General features: G+C 42.2%; 1 protein-coding gene across 2 annotated transcripts in view; it reads left to right on the plus strand.

The window, feature by feature from the left end:
• The window catches only part of LOC139406914 (vitellogenin 3, phosvitinless), a 42,416-nt gene extending 24,463 nt beyond the window's left edge, over positions 1 to 17,953 (plus strand). For both annotated transcript variants that reach the window (XM_071150073.1, XM_071150074.1), the window contains exons 26-28: positions 11,475 to 11,613; positions 17,350 to 17,458; positions 17,692 to 17,953. In XM_071150073.1, the coding sequence (XP_071006174.1) occupies positions 11,475 to 11,613; positions 17,350 to 17,457 (247 nt within the window). In that variant the 3' untranslated portion in view covers position 17,458; positions 17,692 to 17,953. The remainder of the gene's footprint in view (positions 1 to 11,474; positions 11,614 to 17,349; positions 17,459 to 17,691) is intronic.
• The last annotated feature ends 1,382 nt before the right edge of the window (positions 17,954 to 19,335 follow it).

Consider the following 19,335-nt stretch of genomic DNA (forward strand, 5'->3'; position numbering starts at 1 on the left):
CAGAAAATCACATTGTAGGATTTTTAATGAATTTATTTGCAAATTATGGTGGAAAATAAGTATTTGGTCACCTACAAACAAGCAAGATTTCTGGCTCTCACAGACCTGTAACTTCTTCTTTAAGAGGCTCCTCTGTCCTCTGAATCTGCAATAGGTAAACAGCTTGGTTTGAAGAAATCAACTGTGGGAGCAATTATTAGGAAATGGAAGACATACAAGACCACTGATAATCTTCCTCGATCTGGGGCTCCAAATCAAATCAAATCAAATTTATTGATATAGCCCTTCGTACATCAGCTGATATCTCAAAGTGCTGTACAGAAACCCAGCCTAAAACCCCAAACAGCAAGCAATGCAGGTGTAGAAGCACGGTGGCTAGGAAAAACTCCCTAGAAAGGCCAATACCTAGGAAGAAACCTAGAGAGGAACCAGGCTATGTGGGGTGGCCAGTCCTCTTCTGGCTGTGCCGGGTGGAGATTATAACAGAACATGGCCAAGATGTTCAAATGTTCATAAATGACCAGCATGGTCGAATAATAATAAGGCAGAACAGTTGAAACTGGAGCAGCAGCATGGCCAGGTGGACTGGGGACAGCAAGGAGTCATCATGTCAGGTAGTCCTGGGGCATGGTCCTAAGGCTCAGGTCCTCCGAGAGAGAGAAAGAAAAAGAGAAAGAGAGAATTAGAGAAAGCACACTTAAATTCACACAGGACACCGAATAGGACAGGAGAAGTACTCCAGATATAACAAACTGACCCTAGCCCCCCGACACATAAACTACTGCAGCATAAATACTGGAGGCTGAGACAGGAGGGGTCAGGAGACACTGTGGCCCCATCCGAGGACACCCCCGGACAGGGCCAAACAGGAAGGATATAACCCCACCCACTTTGCCAAAGCACAGCCCCCACACCACTAGAGGGATATCTTCAACCACCAACTTACCATCCTGAGACAAGGCTGAGTATAGCCCACAAAGATCTCCGCCATGGCACAACCCAAGGGGGGGCGCCAACCCAGACAGGATGACCACATCAGTGAATCAACCCCCTCAGGTGACGCAGGCTCCATGCAAGATCTCACCCCGTGGGGTAAAAATGATCACAAGAACGGTAAGCAAAAATACCAGAACCACACGGGGGGACCTAGTGAATGACCTGCAGAGAGCTGGGACCAAAGTAACAAAGCCTACCATCAGTAAACCACTACGCCGCCAGGGACTCAAATCCTGCAGTGCCAGACGTGTCCCCCTGCTTAAGCCAGGACATGTCCAGGCCAGTCTGAAGTTTGCTAGAGAGCATTTGGATGATCCAGAAGAAGATTGGGAGAATGTCATATGGTCAGATGAAACCAAAATAGACCTTTTTGGTAAAAACTCAACTCGTCGTGTTTGGAGGACAAAGAATGCTGAGTTGCATCCAAAGAACACCATACCTACTGTGAAGCATGGGGGTGGAAACATCATGCTTTGGGGCTGTTTTTCTGCAAAGGGTCCAGGACGACTGATCCGTGTAAAGGAAAGAATGAATGGGGCCATGTATCGTGAGATTTTGAGTGAAAACCTCCTTCCATCAGCAAGGGCATTGAAGATGAAACGTGGCTGGGTCTTTCAGCATGACAATGATCCCAAACACACCACCCGGGCAACGAAAGAGTGGCTTCGTAAGAAACATTTCAAGGTCCTGGAGTGGCCTAGCCAGTCTCCAGACCTCAACCCCATAGAAAATCTTTGGAGGGAGTTGAGTCCTTGTTGCCCAGCAACAGCCCCCAAACATCACTGCTCTAGAGGAGATCTGCATGGAGGAATGGGCCAAAATACCAACAACAGTGTGTGAAAACCTTGTGAAGACTTACATAAAACGTTTGACCTGTCATTGCCAACAAAGGGTATATAACAAAATATTGAGAAACTTTTGTTTTTGACCAAATAATTATTTCCCACCATAATTTGCAAATAAATTCATAAAAAATCCTACAATGTGATTTTTTTTCTCATTTTGTCCGTAATAGTTGAAGTGTACCTACGGTGATTCTACTTAGTGGTGTTTTTCTTACGGCGCTATCCTAAGTTGATAACTACATGATAAGGCCAGCATGTGTGTTAACCATCAGAAGAGTGTTTTGGAGATTCCCTTCCACTGAGTGACTACTAACTGCTCTGTTGCTGTTATCAAGGGCAATTCGAATTGTTAGGTCTCAAACCTTCTTACTGACTGTGGCTGGACTGGCCGTTGCTGGCATTGATACTAGTATCCAAGAGGACCAGCTAAGCTACCAATTTATTCCATAATGTTATCCTTCACATGATTAGAGCATTTAAATAGTTGCAATGTAGTTGAGACTATGCATGGCAAGGAAGGGTTATTGTACATTTTTTGGGGGGAGGCGCAAAGTCCACTGGACTTCTTTTATGACCTGTGTGGGACACCTCAGTGATATGTCAGATGTATCCTAAGGTTATCCCCATTGAGGGGCTTGTCCACTCCTCTCTGTTCTCGTGGGGAAGTTTACAACTTGATTTGTTTCCTGATCAGGCAGCCTCGTACAGCGCTGCACGTAGCCTCGATCCACCCCCCACTGGCCTTGACGAGGCATATCATGAGTCTGGACTAGTATTCCCGCCCTTTGTGTCTCAGGACTTCCCACCAGCAGTTGGTGTTGGTGTCCGTGAAACAAACAAAAAGATTGTGCCCTTTGTACGAGTTGTCAGCAGCTGCATTTATAGTAGATTGGCTATAATGTTTCAACCAAATCTCCTAGTGTTTGTGCTTCAAAACACCCAGTGGCTGTCGTGGCCTGCCATTCACCACAACATCTGCATGTGGCAACCGTTCCAGTACCTGCGAACTGAGACAAGGATATCTTTCGGCAATATTTCAGTGTTTCACCAGCTGGAGTCACCAGGTCAGTGGTGGGACTGACACCGTTAGTTTTATTGTAAGGGGTTTCAGTCCCCCTCCTAGCAGAAAGCGTATCATCGGAAGCAGAGTCCACTCTGAAAGTTGATGCTTTGTTTCCTGATACGCTTGTGGAAGTGTCTGAAGGACAAGATAAGTTAATCTTAGCTATGATATCGCATGACTCCAAGGAGGAGCGAAGTTGCTCACTCACATAGAATGTTGGCTCACAATCTTGAAAACAATAGTCTATCTGGTTTGCTGATTTAATGTGACGAGACATCGTCATATCTGCTTGAGTCAGATTCTGCACCAAGCGGTTGTGGATGACTGTGTTGCAGCCAGCGTTAGGAGAAGACAGTGTGGTCAGTGGAGACAGCACGGTTACCTGTGACCACAATTGGTTGTTTTTCCAATCCATCAGAGAAACCAAACGATCCATCAAGTCTGCTCCGAGTAGCATGTGTTCAGTGTTGAGGCTGGTAACATACACAGGGTGAATAAGCGAAACATCTTGGAAGTATAGTTTTAGCGTTAGTCGGATTGTGAGAGGCGAGGTAGTCTGAGTTAACCCTCAAAGTTTGTCTTATCGTTCTGTCCTTAACCAACGTTTAGCTGGGTTCACAGCACTTTTGAGATCATTGTCAAGCCCGAATCAATTAGCGCATCATGGGTTAAGCAGTCTTTGAGTTGCGTTTTGTGGTCATATTCCCCACAAAGTGGAGTGATTGTTCGCAATGGCGTAATGTATCATTTTTCTTCATGGTGAAAACAGATTGACTTATCAGAGTTTGAGTGGAGTTGGCTTTTGCGATGTTGTTTACATTGTGCATAGCAACATTTGTATCTAAGTCTATAGTCAAAGCCTGTGGGCTTGTTTCTTGATCGAGCGGGCCCTGGATAGAGTGTTGAGTGAGAGCGGGGGTAATTTAATAGTTTTGGTCCTCGCTAGTCATGGTGACTTATGTTTTTCGTCTTTCTCAAATGTTGCTGCTCTGTATTTCTCTTAGCAGAACATCTTGAGAGCATCGGTCTACAATTTGATCGTCATTGAAGCCTTTTGACCCTTGTGCCCTGACACCTTGTGTGGGTTGGGTGCAGGAAAGTAGCTGTTTTGTCATCTGACTTGGTCATTGTGTTCATTAACTGATCGTCTTTGGTCTGCAGCATTTGGACTGGAATATTATTGCTTTGAGTGTTGTTCATCAAAACAGCATACATGTTATCAATTTGCCCGCCCCTGTTTGTAGCAAACTCGCACAATTTATATAGATTTGCTTGTCATATTTATTTTTGGCTAAATCGAGTTGTTCCTGTAAAATACAATTTTGTTCCTGTAGAAGATGATTTTGTTCAAGAGTTTGTAGTTGTTCGTCATCATAAGTTTTTGCCATTTCTTTTAATTTTTCAGTTCCCAAATGCAGTTCCTCGTCAAGCAGTATCTTTTCCTTTTCTGCTTTTGGCATTAGTTTCCTGGTTCTCTCCACCTGTCCTTTCATCTCAACCGTTTCCTGCTTGTGCTTCTGCTGTGCACTGCGAAACTTGACCGATGTCAGTCTCTGCTGGTGGCCATACCTCAGGGCTAAATTCGAGAGAACCTTACAAGGCCTGCGCCTGATGGTTTATTTTGGCGTCTGTTTTTGGCATTTCTGCAGTTTTTTCACTTATTGCATTGTGATCTAACATTCTCAGCTCTTTGGCAAAATTTGGGATAATATCGCTGCTGATTTCAGCAATCATCCTTTCCATGGGTGAGGGTTCACCAATTAGCAGGGGAATGGGGGCCAACGCCTCTGATAGCTTGCTCATCATTATTATTATTCTTAGCGATTTGATTAGCTGTTTAGGATTCTTATGGCTTGGGGACATTTTGGTCCTAGTCTTGGCACTCTGGTACTGCTTGCCATGCGGTAGCAGAGAGAACAGTCTATGACTGGGGTGGCTGGAGTCTGATAATTTTTAGGGCCTTTCTCTGACACAGCCTGGTATAGAGGTCCTGGATGGCAGGCAGCTTAGCCCCAGTGATGTACTGGGCCGTATGCACTACCCTCCATAGTGTCTTGCGGTCGGAGGCTGGGCAGTTGCCATACCAGGCAGTGATGCAACACGTCAGGATCTTTTTAGTTTCCTGTGGGGGAATAGGCTTTGTCGTGCCCTCTTCACGACTGTCTTGGTGTGTTTGGGCCATTCTAGTTTGTTGGTGATGTGGACACCAAGGAACGTGAAGCTCTCAATCTGCTCCACTGAGAATGGGGGCATGCTTGGTCCTCCTTTTCCTGTAGTCCAAAATCATCTCCTTTGTCTTGATTACGTTGAGGGATAGGTTGTTGACTATATCTCTCTCACTATTACTCAATGCCTAGGTTTACGTCCAATGTACTCACATCCTACCTTACCTTTGTCTGTACACTATGCCTTTAATCTATGCTATCGTGCCCAGAAACCTGCTCCTTTTACTCTCTGTTCTGAACGTGCTAGACGTCCAGTTCGTATAGCATTTAGCCGTACCCTTATCCTACTTCTCCTCTATTCTTCTGGTGATGTAGAGGTTAATCCAGGTCCTGCAGTGCCTAGCTCCACTCCCACTCCCCAGGTGCTCTCATTTGTTGACTTCTGTAATCGTAAACGCCTTGGTTTCATGCATGTTAACATTAGAAGCCTAATCGCTAAGTTTGTTTTACTCACTTTAACACACTCTGCCAACCCGGATGTCGTAGTCGTGTCTGAATCCTGGCTTAGGAAAACCACAAAAAACCTTAATCTCCATTGCTAACTATAGCATTTTCCGTCAAGATAGAACTGCCAAAGGGGGCGGTGTTGCAATCTACTGCAAAGACAGCCTGCAGAGTTCTGTATTACTATCCAAGTCTGTACCCAAACAATTTGAGCTTCTACTTCTAAAAATTCACTTTTCAAGAAACATGTCTCTCACTGTTGCCGCTTGCTATAGACCTCCCTCTGCCCCCAGCTGTGCCCTCGATACCATATATGAATTGATTGCCCCCCATCTATCTTCTGAGCTCGTGCTACTAGGTGACCTAAACTGGGACATGCTTAACACCCCGGCCATCCTACAATCCAAGCTTGATGCCCTCAATCTCACACAAATTATCAATGAACCTACCAGGTACAACTCCAAATCCGTAAACACGGGCACCCTCATAGATGTCATCCTAACTAACTCACCCTCCAAATACAACTCTGCTGTTTTCAATCAAGATCTCAGCGATCACTGCCTCACTGCCTGCATCTGTAAGGGGTCCGCGGTCAAACGGCCTCCACTCATCACTGTAAAACGCTCCTTAAAACACTTCTGCGAGCAAGTCTTTCTAATTGACCTGGCCGGGGTATCCTGGAATGACATTGACCTCATCCCGTCAGCAGAGGATGCCTGGCTTAAATAAGCACGCCCCATTGAGAAGCACAAAAACATCCTGTGGCGTTCTGCATTAGCATCGAATAGCCCCCGTGATATGCAACTTTTCAGGGAAGTTAGGAACAAATATACACAGGCAGTTGGGAAAGCTAAGGCTAGCTTTTAAAAACAGAAATTTGCATCCTGTAGTACTAACTCAAAAAGTTCTGGGACACTGTAAAGTCCATGGAGAATAAGAGCACCTCCTCCCAGCTGCCCACTGCTCTGAGGCTAAACACTGTCACCGATGATAAATCCACTATAATTGAGAATTTCAATAAGCATTTCTCTACGGCTGGCCATGCTTTCCACCTGGCTACCCCTACCCCGGTCAATTGCCCGGTACCCTCCACAGCAACTCGTCAAAGCCCCCACCATTTCTCCTTTACCCAAATCCAGATAGCTGATGTTCTGAAAGAGCTGCAAAATCTGGACCCCTACAAATCAGCCGGGCTAGACAATCTGGACCGTCTCTTTCTAAAATGATCTGCCAAAATTGTTGCAACTCCTATTACTAGCCTGTTCAACCTCTCTTTCGTATCGTCTGAGATTCCCAAAGATTGGAAAGCTACCGCGGTCATCCACCTCTTCAAAGGGTGTGACACTCTAGACCCAAACTGCTACAGACCTACAGTGCCTTGCGAAAGTATTCGGCCCCCTTGAACTTTGCGACCTTTTGCCACATTTCAGGCTTCAAACATAAAGATATAAAACTGTATTTTTTTGTGAAGAATCAACAACAAGTGGGACACAATCATGAAGTGGAACAACATTTATTGGAAATTTCTAACTTTTTTAACAAACAAAAACTGAAAAATTGGGCGTGCAAAATTATTCAGCCCCCTTAAGTTAATACTTTGTAGCGCCACCTTTTGCTGCGATTACAGCTGTAAGTCGCTTGGGGTATGTCTATCAGTTTTGCACATCGAGAGACTGAAATTTTTTCCCATTCCTCCTTGCAAAACAGCTCGAGCTCAGTGAGGTTGGATGGAGAGCATTTGTGAACAGCAGTTTTCAGTTCTTTCCACATATTCTCGATTGGATTCAGGTCTGGACTTTGACTTGGCCATTCTAACACCTGGATATGTTTATTTTTGAACCATTCCATTGTAGATTTTGCTTTACGTTTTGGATCATTGTCTTGTTGGAAGACAAATCTCCGTCCCAGTCTCAGGTCTTTTGCAGACTCCATCAGGTTTTCTTCCAGAATGGTCCTGTATTTGGCTCCATCCATCTTCCCTGCTGAAGAAAAGCAGGCCCAAACCATGATGCTGTCACCACCATGTTTGACAGTGGGGATGGTGTGTTCAGCTGTGTTGCTTTTACGCCAAACATAACGTTTTGCATTGTTGCCAAAAAGTTCAATTTTGGTTTCATCTGACCAGAGCACCTTCTTCCACATGTTTGGTGTGTCTCCCAGGTGGCTTGTGGCAAACTTTAAACAACACTTTTTATGGATATCTTTAAGAAATGGCTTTCTTCTTGCCACTCTTCCATAAAGGCCAGATTTGTGCAATATACGACTGATTGTTGTCCTATAGACAGAGTCTCCCACCTCAGCTGTAGATCTCTGCAGTTCATCCAGAGTGATCATGGGCCTCTTGGCTGCATCTCTGATCAGTCTTCTCCTTGTATGAGCTGAAATTTCAGAGGGACGGCCAGGTCTTGGTAGATTTGCAGTGGTCTGATACTCCTTCCATTTCAATATTATCGCTTGCACAGTGCTCTTTGGGATGTTTAAAGCTTGGGAAATCTTTTTGTATCCAAATCTGGCTTTACACTTCTTCACAACAGTATCTCGGACCTGCCTGGTGTGTTCCTTGTTCTTCATGATGCTCTCTGCGCTTTTAACGGACCTCTGAGACTTTCACAGTGCAGGTGCATTTATACGGAGACTTGATTACACACAGGTGGATTGTATTTATCATCATTAGTCATTTAGGTCAACATTGGATCATTCAGAGATCCTCACTGAACTTCTGGAGAGAGTTTGCTGCACTGAAAGTAAAGGGCCTGAATAATTTTGCACGCCCAATTTTTCAGTTTTTATTTGTTAAAAAAGTTGGAAATATCCAATAAATGTCGTTCCACTTCATGATTGTGTCCCACTTGTTGTTGATTCTTCACAAAAAAATACAGTTTTATATCTTTATGTTTGAAGCCTGAAATGTGGCAAAGGTCGCAAAGTTCAAGGGGGCCGAATACTTTCGCAAGGCACTGTATATCTATCCTACCCTGTCTTTCTAAGGTCTTCAAAAGCCAAGTTAACAAACAGATTACCGCAAATTTTCAAATCCCACCCTACCTTCTCCGCTATGCAGTCTGGTTTCAGAGCTGGTCATGGGTGCACCTCAGTCACGCTCAAGGTCCTAAACAACATCATAACCACCATCGATAAGAGACATTACTATGCAGCCGTATGCAGCTGTCAATCACCACATTCTTATCGGCAGAATCACCAGCCTTGGTTTCTCAAATGATTGCCTCGCCTGGTTTACCAACTACTTCTCTGATAGAGTCCAGCGTGTCAAATCGGAGGGCTTGTTGTCCGGACCTCTGGCTGTCTCTATGGGGGTGCCACAGATTTCAATCCTCGGGCCGACTCTCTGTATACATCAATGATGTTGCTCTTGCTGCTGGTGGTTCTGTGGTACACCTCTACGCAGACGACACCATTCTGTACACTTCTGGCCCCTCTTTGGACACTGTGTAAAACAAACCTCCAGACGAGCTTCAATGCCATACAACTCTCCTTACGTGGCCTCCAGCTGCTCTTAAACACAGGGAAAACTAAATGCAACCGATCACTGCCCGCACCTGCTCGCCTGTCCAGCATCACTACTCTGGACGGCTCTGACTTAGAATACGTGGACAACTACATACCTTGGTGTCTGGTTAGACTGTAAACTCTCCTTCAAGACTCACATTAAGCATCTCCAATCCAAAATTCAATCTAGAATTGGCTTCCTATATCGCAACAAAGCATCCTTCACTCATGCTGCCAAACATACCTTCGTAAAACTGACTTCGGTGATGTCATCTATAAAATAGCCTCCAACACTCTACTCAACAAACTGGATGCAGTCTATCACAGTGCCATCCGTTTTGTCACCAAAGCCCCATACACTACCCACCATTACGACCCGTGCTTCTCGTTGGTTGGCCCTCGCTTCATACGCGTCGCCAAACTCACTGGCTACAGGTTATCTACAAGTCTCTTATCTCAGCTCACTGGTCACCATAGCAGCACACACTCGTAGCATGCGCTCCAGCAGGTATACCTCACTGGTCACCCCCAAAGCCAATTCCTCCTTTGGTCGTCTTTCCTTCCAGTTCTCTGCTGCCAATGACTGGAACAAACTTCAAAAATCACTAAAGCTGGAGACTCATATCTCCCTCACTAGCTTTAAGCACCAGCTGTCAGAGCAGCTCACAGATCACTGCACCTGTATATAGCCCATCTATCTACCTACCTCATCCCCATACATTATTTATTTATTTATTTATCTTGCTCCTTTGCACCCCAGTATCTCTACTTGCACATTCATCTTCTGCACATCTACCATTCCAGTGTTTAATTGCTATATTGTAATTACTTCGCCACCATGGCCTATTTATTGCCTTAACTCCCTTATCTTACCTTATTTGCACTCACTGTATATATACTTTTTGTTTTATTTTGTTCTTCTGTATTATTGACTATGTTTTGTTTTTATCCATGTGTAACTCTGTGTTGTTGTATGTGTCGATTTGCTATGCTTTATCTTGGCCAGGTCGCAGTTGCAAATGAGAACTTGTTCTCAACTAGCCTACCTGGTTAAATAAAGGTGAAATAAAAAAATAAAACCGGCTGGTATAGAGGTTGTGGATGGCAGGGCCTCAATGATGTACTGGCTATACGCACTTCCCTCTGTAGTGTCTTGCGGTCAGATGCCGAACAGTTGCCATTCCAAGCAGTGATTCAGCCAGTCAATATGCTCCTAATGGTGCAGCTGTAGAACCTTTTGAGGATCTAAGGGCCCGTGTCAAATCTTTTCGGAATCCTGAGGGGGAGGAGAGGTTCTTGTATCCTCTTCATGGCTGTTTTGGTGTGTGTTGACCATGAAATATCTTTAGTGATTTGGACACAGAGGGACTTGAACCTCTCAACCTGCTTCACTACAGCCCCGTCAATGTGAATTGGAGCATGCTTGGCCCTCCGTTTACTGTAGTCCACGATCAGCTTCTTTGTCTTGCTGAAGTTGAGGGAGAGGTTGTTGTTCTGGCACCACACTGCCAAGTCTCTGACCTCCTCCCTAGAGGCTGTCTTATCGTTGCTAATGATTAGGCCTACCACTGTTGCGTTATCATCAAACTTAATGATGGTGTTGGAGTCTAAATGGTGCTGGCCGTTTTATGGGCTCCGTTCTGCGATGATCTTAAAAACATTTTTTAATAATGTTTCCCCCATCCTTCTCTATGACCAAAAATGTATTCTGGACATCAGAACAGCGATCACTAACCTCAATTTGGATGAAGAATTCTACTTCAATGACAGGACATACTGCTCACCTGGGACCAGGCCGTTATCCCCGACACTCGCAAGTGGAAAATATGGTAATGTAAGGCCAACGTGGGGGCAGCCTGATAAAACTATGGAGGTGTTCTATTGGCAAATGTACACTTACTGGAGAACGAACTAGACAAGCCCCTTTCCAGACTATCCTATCAACGGGACCTGAAGAACTGTAATATCCTATGCGTCAAGGACAGCAGTTGCGCAATCTCTAATTTGAAGTAAGATTCTGCTTGCCTGAGTTAGAATACCTCCTGATAAGCTGTAGAACATACTATTTACCAATAAAGTTTATATCTATATTTTTCGTAGCTGTATACTGACCACCACAAACCGATGCTGGCAGTAAGACCAGACTCCTAGTGGCTGGTGATTTTAATACAGGAAAACTGAAATTTCAATTCCATTTATCATAATATATGTATTGTGCATGTCTTCTTGTTTTTGTATTTTCGTGTTTGCTGTGTTCCCGCCTTGATTGATGTATCGTGTCACTAACGCCTGGCTGCTTTTGTAATGCAGGGCTCCCTTGTATAAGAGACATTTCCCCCTGCTTAAATAACAGTTAAATATCTAAAATAACTACATTATCTCTTTCTCCTTTAGTATTGAGAAGTACATTCCAGGCATGGCATTCCTTTTGGGGTTTTACCAGAAACATGCCACAAATGCCAAACATGAAGTTTCTGCATCAGTTGTTGCAGCAACAGCAGGCAGCATTGCTACGACGATCAAGCTCCCTGATGTGGGTAATACACTAACATTGGTTATAAATCTGTTTTTTATCCATAGTAATCATTTCTAAGACTCACTTTATAAAACGTTATGATGGCTTATAGAAAAAGAGAAGTTTATAAATGCTTTATGAATTGTTATAAATTTTAACCATTTAAATGTAATTGTAATTGTTATCCATTGTAATAAGGGTTGCATGATTAATACAATTGTTTCATGCTCAATATCCATATAGTAAGAGGCTGCGATATTTTGAAACACCCCTTCTGTAACAAAAACATAATATTTTGATTTATTGTTCGTCTTTTGGCCGCTTCCCAATCCCAATCCCACTCGAGCAGATAGTTCCTCGTGCTCGAGATTCACTCTGCATTTATGGACTAAAAAACAGCACACACTCAACACATTTTTCCAAACAAGCTTACCACGTTGCTTCTTAAAACCTCTTAGGGATAGTGAGACGCTAGCGTCTCAAGTGGCCAATAGCCTCGGGAAATGCATAGCGCCAAATTCAAATAAAAAGCGATAAAACTCAAACTTTCATTAAATCACACATGCAGGGTACTCAATTAAAGCTACACTCGTTGTGAATCCAGCCAACATGTCAGATTTTAACAATGCTTTTCGGCGAAAGCATGAGAAGCTATTATCTGATAGCATTCCCCCCCCCCCCCCCCCCGAACCACCTGAACAAGTTGTAAACAAAATAATTAGCGTAGCCGGCGCTACACAAAACGCTGAAATAAAATATAAAACATGCATTACCTTTGACGAGCTTCTTTGTTGGCACTCCAATATGTCCCATAAACATCACAATTGGTCCTTTTTTAAAATTAATTCCATCCATGTATACCCAAAATGTCCATTTATAAAGCAGGTTTGATCCAGAAAAAAACAGCTTTCCAAAACACGTCACTCCAAAACATTACAAAAGTTGCCTATAAACTTTGCCAAAATATTTCAAACTACTTTTGTAATCCAACTTTAGGTATTTTTAAACGTTAATTATCGATCAAATTGTAGACGGGGCATACCGTATTCGATAGAGAAAGTAAACAAAACATGCTCCTTTTTCCCTCTTCTTGTGCCTCTTCTTCGTTTCACCAATGATTAACTTCAACCCAATTCCAAAGACTGGTGATATCCTGTGGAAGTCGTAGGAACTGTAAAATGGGCGCTATCTAATTTCCCTTGACAAAGACAATTGAGGGAACTGTCAGAGGGGAAAAAAATGTTTTATTCTGAACAGTTTTTCCTTGGGGTTTTGCCTGCTACATAAGTTATGTTATAGTCACAGACATGATTGAACCAGTTTTAGAAACTTCAGAGTGTTTTCTATCCACACCTACTAATCATATGCATATAATATATTCCTGGCATGAGTAGCAGGAAGTTGAAATTGTGCACGCTATTTATCAAAAAGTAGAAATGCTGCCCCCTATCCTTTAAGAGGTTAATATAAAATCCACATGTTTTTTATATTATTAGAGTGGCTTGCGAAAGTATTCACGCCCCTTGGCATTTTTCCTATTTTGTTGCCTTACAACCTAGAAATAAAATTAATTCTTGGGAGGGATTTGTACCATTTGATTTACACAACAAGCCTACCACTTTGAAGATGCTAAATATTTTTTATTGTGAAACAATTAAGATAAAAAAACAGAAAACTTTAGCATTCATAACTATTGACCCCCCCCCCCCCCCCCAATACTTTGTAGAGACACCTTTTGCAGCAATTACAGCTGCAAGTCTCTTGGGGTATGTCTATAAGCTTGGCACATCTAGCCACTGGGATTTTTGCCCATTCTTCTAGGCAAAACTGCTCCAGCTCCTTCAAGTTGGATGGGTTGCACTGGTGTACAGCAGTCATAAAGTCATACCACAGATTCTCAATTGGATTGAAGTCGGGGCTTTGACATGGCCATTCCAAGACATTTAATTTTTATGGCTTGGGGGCAGTATTTCGACGTCTGGATGAGAAGCATGCCCAAAGTAAACTGCCTGTAACTCAGGCCCAGAAGCTATGACATGCATATAATTTGAATATTTGGATAGCAAACAGTCTAAGGTTTCCAAAACTGTTAAAAGTATGTCTGTGAGTATAAAATAACTGATATGGCACGCGAAAACCTGAGGTAAATCCATCCAGGAAGTGGGATTTTTTATCTAATGGGATAGGACCCAGATTGCAGTTTCTATGGCTTCCACTAATGTCTTTAGACATTGTTTCAGGCTTGCTTTTTTTAAATGAAGAAGAATGAGAGCTGGTTAGTGAACTGAGTCAGTGGACTGAGGAACAATGCAGAGTTGGTTTGTGCCGGTGACTGAGTAAGCACCCTTCGTTGTTTTTCTTTTCTATTGAATGCACTATTGTCCGGTTGAAATATTATCGATTATTTAGACAATTGACAACCTGAGGATTAATTATAAACATCGTTTGACATGTGTCGACGAACTTTACCGGTACTATTAGGATGTATTTGTCTGCATGTTTTGACCGCCTTTGAGCCAGTGGATTACTGAATAAAACGTGCAACAAAACTGAGTTTTTGGGACATAAAGATGGACTTTATTGAACAAAACAAACATTTGTGTAGCTGGGACTCTTGTGACTGCAACCATATGAAGAACTTCAAAGTTAAGTGATTCATTTTTTCGACATTTCTGACTTTTGTAATTCCTTTACTTGGTTGTAAAATGTTTGTATGCTTTTGTATGCGGGGCGCTGTCCTCAGATAATCACATGGTATGCTTTCGCAGTAAAGCCTTTTTGAAATCTGATAAAGCGGCTGGATTAACAAGAAGTTCATCTTTAAGCCGGTGTATAACACTTGTATTTTTTCATGAATGTTTATGACTAGTTCTGTATTTTGAATTTGGAGCTCTGCAATTTCACCGGATGTTGTTGAGGTGGGTCGCTAGAGGAACGGCTGCGCCAGAAATGTTAAATGTTTCCCCTTAAACCACTTGAGTGTTGCTTTAGCAGTATGCTTAGGATCATTGTATTGCTGGAAGGTGAATCTCCCTCGCAGTTTCAAATCTCTTGAAGACTGAAACATGGTTCTCTCAAGAATTTCCCTGAATTTAGCTCCATCCATCATTCCTTCAATTCTGACTAGTTTCCCTGTCCCTGCCGATGAAAATCATCCCCACAGCATGATGCTGCCACTACCATGGGATGGTTTTTGTGGGGTGATGAGAGATGTTGGGTGTGCGCCAGACATAGCCAGCAGAATACCAGACATTTGCCAGCAGCACACCACCCTGCTGGCTTGCTTCTGAAGCTAAGCAGGGTTGGTCCTGGTCAGGCCCTGGATGGGAGACCAGAAGCTGCTGGAAGTGGTGTTGGAGGGCCAGTAGGAGGCACTCTTTCCTCTGGTTTAAAAACAAATATCGCAATCCTCCAGGGCAGTGATTGGGGACACTACCCTGTGTAGGGTGCCGTCTTTCGGATAGGACGTTAAACGGGTGTCCTGACTTTCTGAGGTCATTAAAGATCCCATGGCACTTATCGTAAGAGTAGGGGTGTTAACCCTGGTGTCCTGGCTAAATTCCCAATCTGGCCCTCAACCCATCACAGTCACCTAATAATTCCCTGTCACGCCCTGGCCTTAGTATTTTGTGTTTTCTTTATTATTTTGGTCAGGCCAGGGTGTGACATGGGTGATTTATGTGTCTAGTCTTGTCTAGGGGTTTATTAGATTTATGGGGTTGTGTTTAGTAGAGTTGTCTAGGAAAGTCTATGGTTGCCTAGAGTGGTTCTCAATGAGAGGCAGGTGTTTATCGTTGTCTCTGATTGGGAACCATATTTAGACAGCCATATTCTTTGGGTATTTCGTGGGTGATTGTTTCCTGTCTTTGTGTTTGTTGCACCAGATAGGGCTGTTTCAGTTTTTTCACGTTTCTTGTTTTGTATATTGTTCTATTTTCATCTTTCATTAAAGAGGTATAAAGATAACCACGCTGCGTTTTGGTCCTCCTCTCTTTCACCAGAAGAAAACCGTAACACCCCCGTTTACAATTGGCTCATTCATCCCCCCTCCTCTCCCCTGTAACTATTCTCCAGGTTGTTGCTGCAAATGAGAACGTGTTCTCAGTCAACTTACCTGGTAAAATAAAGGATAAATAAAAATTGCATTTTTCCTTGATGGCCAAAAAGCTACATTTGAGTCTCATCTGACCAGAGTACCGTCTTTCATATGTTTTTGAAGTCTCCCACATGCCTTTAGGTGAACACCAAACATGTTTGCTTATTTTTTTTCTTTAATAACCTGTTTGGGCTAGGGGGCAGTATTTTGCGTTATACATTAGTTAAAAGCTTAAATTATTTTTCATCTAACTAAATATTTACATTTTTGCAATATTACGTAGATGGAAAAAGCTGTCATTGAAACAGTCTTGATATGTTAGTCAAAAGAGAGATTAGGGTCCAGAGTAACGCTGAGGTCCTTCATAGTTTTATTTGAGAGAACTGTAGAACCATCAATATTAATTGTCAGATTCAACAGAAGATCTCTTTGTTTCTTGGGACCTAGAATTAGCATCTCTGTTTTGTCCGAGTTTCAAAGTAGAAGATTTGCCGCCATCCACTTCATAATGTCTGAAACACAGGCTTCCAGGGAGGTCAATTTTTGGGCTTCACCATGATCATTATAATGATCATCCATTTCTATGATTCCAAAAGTTTACTGAAGTGTTTTGATCTACACTGAACAAAAATATAAACGCAACATGTAAAATAATTTCTCTCAAATGTGTTTACATCCCTGTCAGTGAGCATTTCTCCTTTGCCAAGATAATAAATCCACCTGACAAGTGTGGCATGTCAAGAAGCTAATTAAACAGCATGATCATTACACAGATTAACATTGTGCTGGGTACAAATAAAGACCACTCTAAAATGTGAAGTTATATCACACAACAAAATGCCACAGATATTTCAAGTTTTGGTCACAGATACTCTAAAAAATTGCCCTCACAATGGGCCTCAGGATCTAGTCACAGTATTTTGGTGGATTCAAATTGCTATCGATAAAATCCAATTGTGTTTGTTGTCCATAGCTTATGGAGCGTGCAATTGGCATGCTGACTGCAGGAATGTCCCCAGAGCTGTTGCTAGAGAATTTAATGTTAAATTCTCTACCATATACCACCTCCAACATTGTTTTAGAGAATTTGGCAGTACATCCAACCGGCCTCACAACCGCAGATAATGTGTATGACATCGTGTGGGTGAGCGGTTTGCTGATGTCTGCCAAATTTTCATTGTGAACAGAGTGCCCCATGGTGGCGTTGGGATTATGGTGTGGGCAGGCATAAACTACAGACAATGAACACAATTACTTTTTGTCAATAGCAAATTGAATGCACAAAAATACCGTGACGAGATCCAGAGGCCCATTGTGAGGCCCATGTTTTTAAGGTATCTGTGATCAACAGATGCATATCTGTATTCCCAGTCATGCGAAATCGATAGATTCATTAGACGCTAATCTATTTCAATTGACTGATTTCCTCATTTTCAGTAAATTCTTTGGAATTGTTGCGTTAATATTTTTGTTCTGTATATAATCCCAAGTAAAATTGCAATTCGATTTGTTGCCAATATTGTGCTGCCCTAATTGTAATACAAAATACATGCTTACTATTTATTAAGATTCTTTATGCATGCTCATGGCCTTTATTATAAAGTGTTTCTAGCTGTTTTTGGTGCTTTTCTAACAGTATGTTTTTGTCATTACATCAGTTGACAGTATATCATCAGGAGATCGCTATTCCAATCCAAGTGACCGATTTTGAGGACTGTCAACAGTTCATGGGAAACTCAACATTGGAGATGCATAAAGAACTATAAGGTAAATTACAATAATTGTTTTTGGGCTGAAAAAAATGTGTACTGAGCTCAATTTATAAATGTACAGGTGACATTTATATACTTGATATGGATTGTTCTTAACGCCCCATTATTCCCCCGTCTTACTTCATTGGTGTTGTGCTCAAAACATCAGGGGCCTTTGTTTTTTAGCATAAAGGTTATGAATCATGTTGATTGTTTTACTAGTCTTACCATTGCCATTGTGTACTGCAGATGGACAACTAAAGGAACAGAAATCCATGACCATGCAGTGAATCTTTTCATCAACAAAGAGGCTAATGGCATACATTGACATTTCTAAAAAGTGAAGATCTGGAGAAGGCAGACCATAGGTCTTATTTGTACAATAAGTGTTTTTGTGTTAAACTTTAATTTGGATATCATATCTGAAATCAATATTTTCAAACGTCTACCTTCTTTCACTTGAGAGTTTGCCTATTGATGTGAAATAAAATGGTAATCTGCATCATTCAAATTCTTTGAACATTCATTATTTGAAAGAATGTCGGTTTCATGAATATGTAAACATTCCCAAAATTATATTATTCACAGATATTGTGAATATGAATCAAAATGAGATCCCAAAATATAACTAGAATATTTGATTCCATTTTATGAAATGACACATATGGAATCATGTAGTAACCAAAGAAGTGTTAAATAAATCTAAATATATTTTAGATTTTAGATTCTTCAAAGTAGCCACCCTTTGCCTTGATGACAGCTTTGCACACTCTTGGCATTCTCTCAACTAGCTTCACCTGGAGTGCTTTTCCAAAAGTCTTGAAGGAGTTCCCACATATGCTGAACACTTGTTGGCTGCTTTTCCTTCACTCTACGGGCCAACTCATCCCAAACCATCTCAGGAGCAAACCAGATGGGATGGCGTATCGCCGCAGAATGCTCTTGCAGCCGTGCTGGTTAAGTGTGCCCTAAATTCTAAATAAATCACAGACAGTGTCACCAACAAAGCACCCCCACACCATTACACTTCCTCCTCCATGCCTCACGGTGGGAACCACACATGCGGAGGACATCCGTTCACCTATGCTGCATCTCACGAAGACACGGCGGTTCGAATCAAAAATCTCAAATTTGGACACGTCAGACCAAAGAACAGATTTCCACCGGTGTAATGTCCATTGCTCGTGTTTCTTGGTCCAAGCAAGTCTCTTATTTTATTGGTTTCCTTTAGTAGGGGTTTCTTTGAAGCAATTCAACCATGAAGACCTGATTCACGCAGTCTCCTCTGAATAGTTGATTTTGAGATGTGTCTGTTACTTGAACTCTGTGAATCATTTATTTGGGCTGCTATTTCTGAGGCTGGTAGCTCTAATGAACTTATTCTCTGCAGCAGAGGCAACTCTGGGTCTTCCTTTCCTGTGGTGGTCCTCATGAGAACCAGTTTCATCATAGAGCATGATGGTTTTTGCGACTGCACTTGAAACTTTCAAAGTTAATGAAATTTTCCGAATTGACTGACCTTCATGTCTTAAAGTAGTACTGTCATTCTCTTTGCTTATTTGAGCTGTTCTTGCCATAGTATCAACTTGGTATTTTACCAAATAAGGCTATCTTCTGTATACTAAACCTATCTTGTCACAACACAACTGACTGACACAAACGCATTAAGAAGGAAAGAAATTCCACAAATTAACTTTTAACAAGGCACACCTGTTATTTGAAATGCCTTCCAGGTAACTAATTCATGATTCATTTGGTTGAGAGAATGCCAGGAGTGTGCAAAGCTGTCATCAAGGCAAAGTGTTGATACTTTGAAGAATTTCAAATATAAAATACATTTATATTTGTTCAGCACCTAATTTGGTTACTACATGATTAGTCTGGGTATCCATT

This window comes from Oncorhynchus clarkii, chromosome 4 (assembly GCF_045791955.1).
Source record: "Oncorhynchus clarkii lewisi isolate Uvic-CL-2024 chromosome 4, UVic_Ocla_1.0, whole genome shotgun sequence".
NCBI classification, from domain to species: domain Eukaryota; kingdom Metazoa; phylum Chordata; class Actinopteri; order Salmoniformes; family Salmonidae; genus Oncorhynchus; species Oncorhynchus clarkii.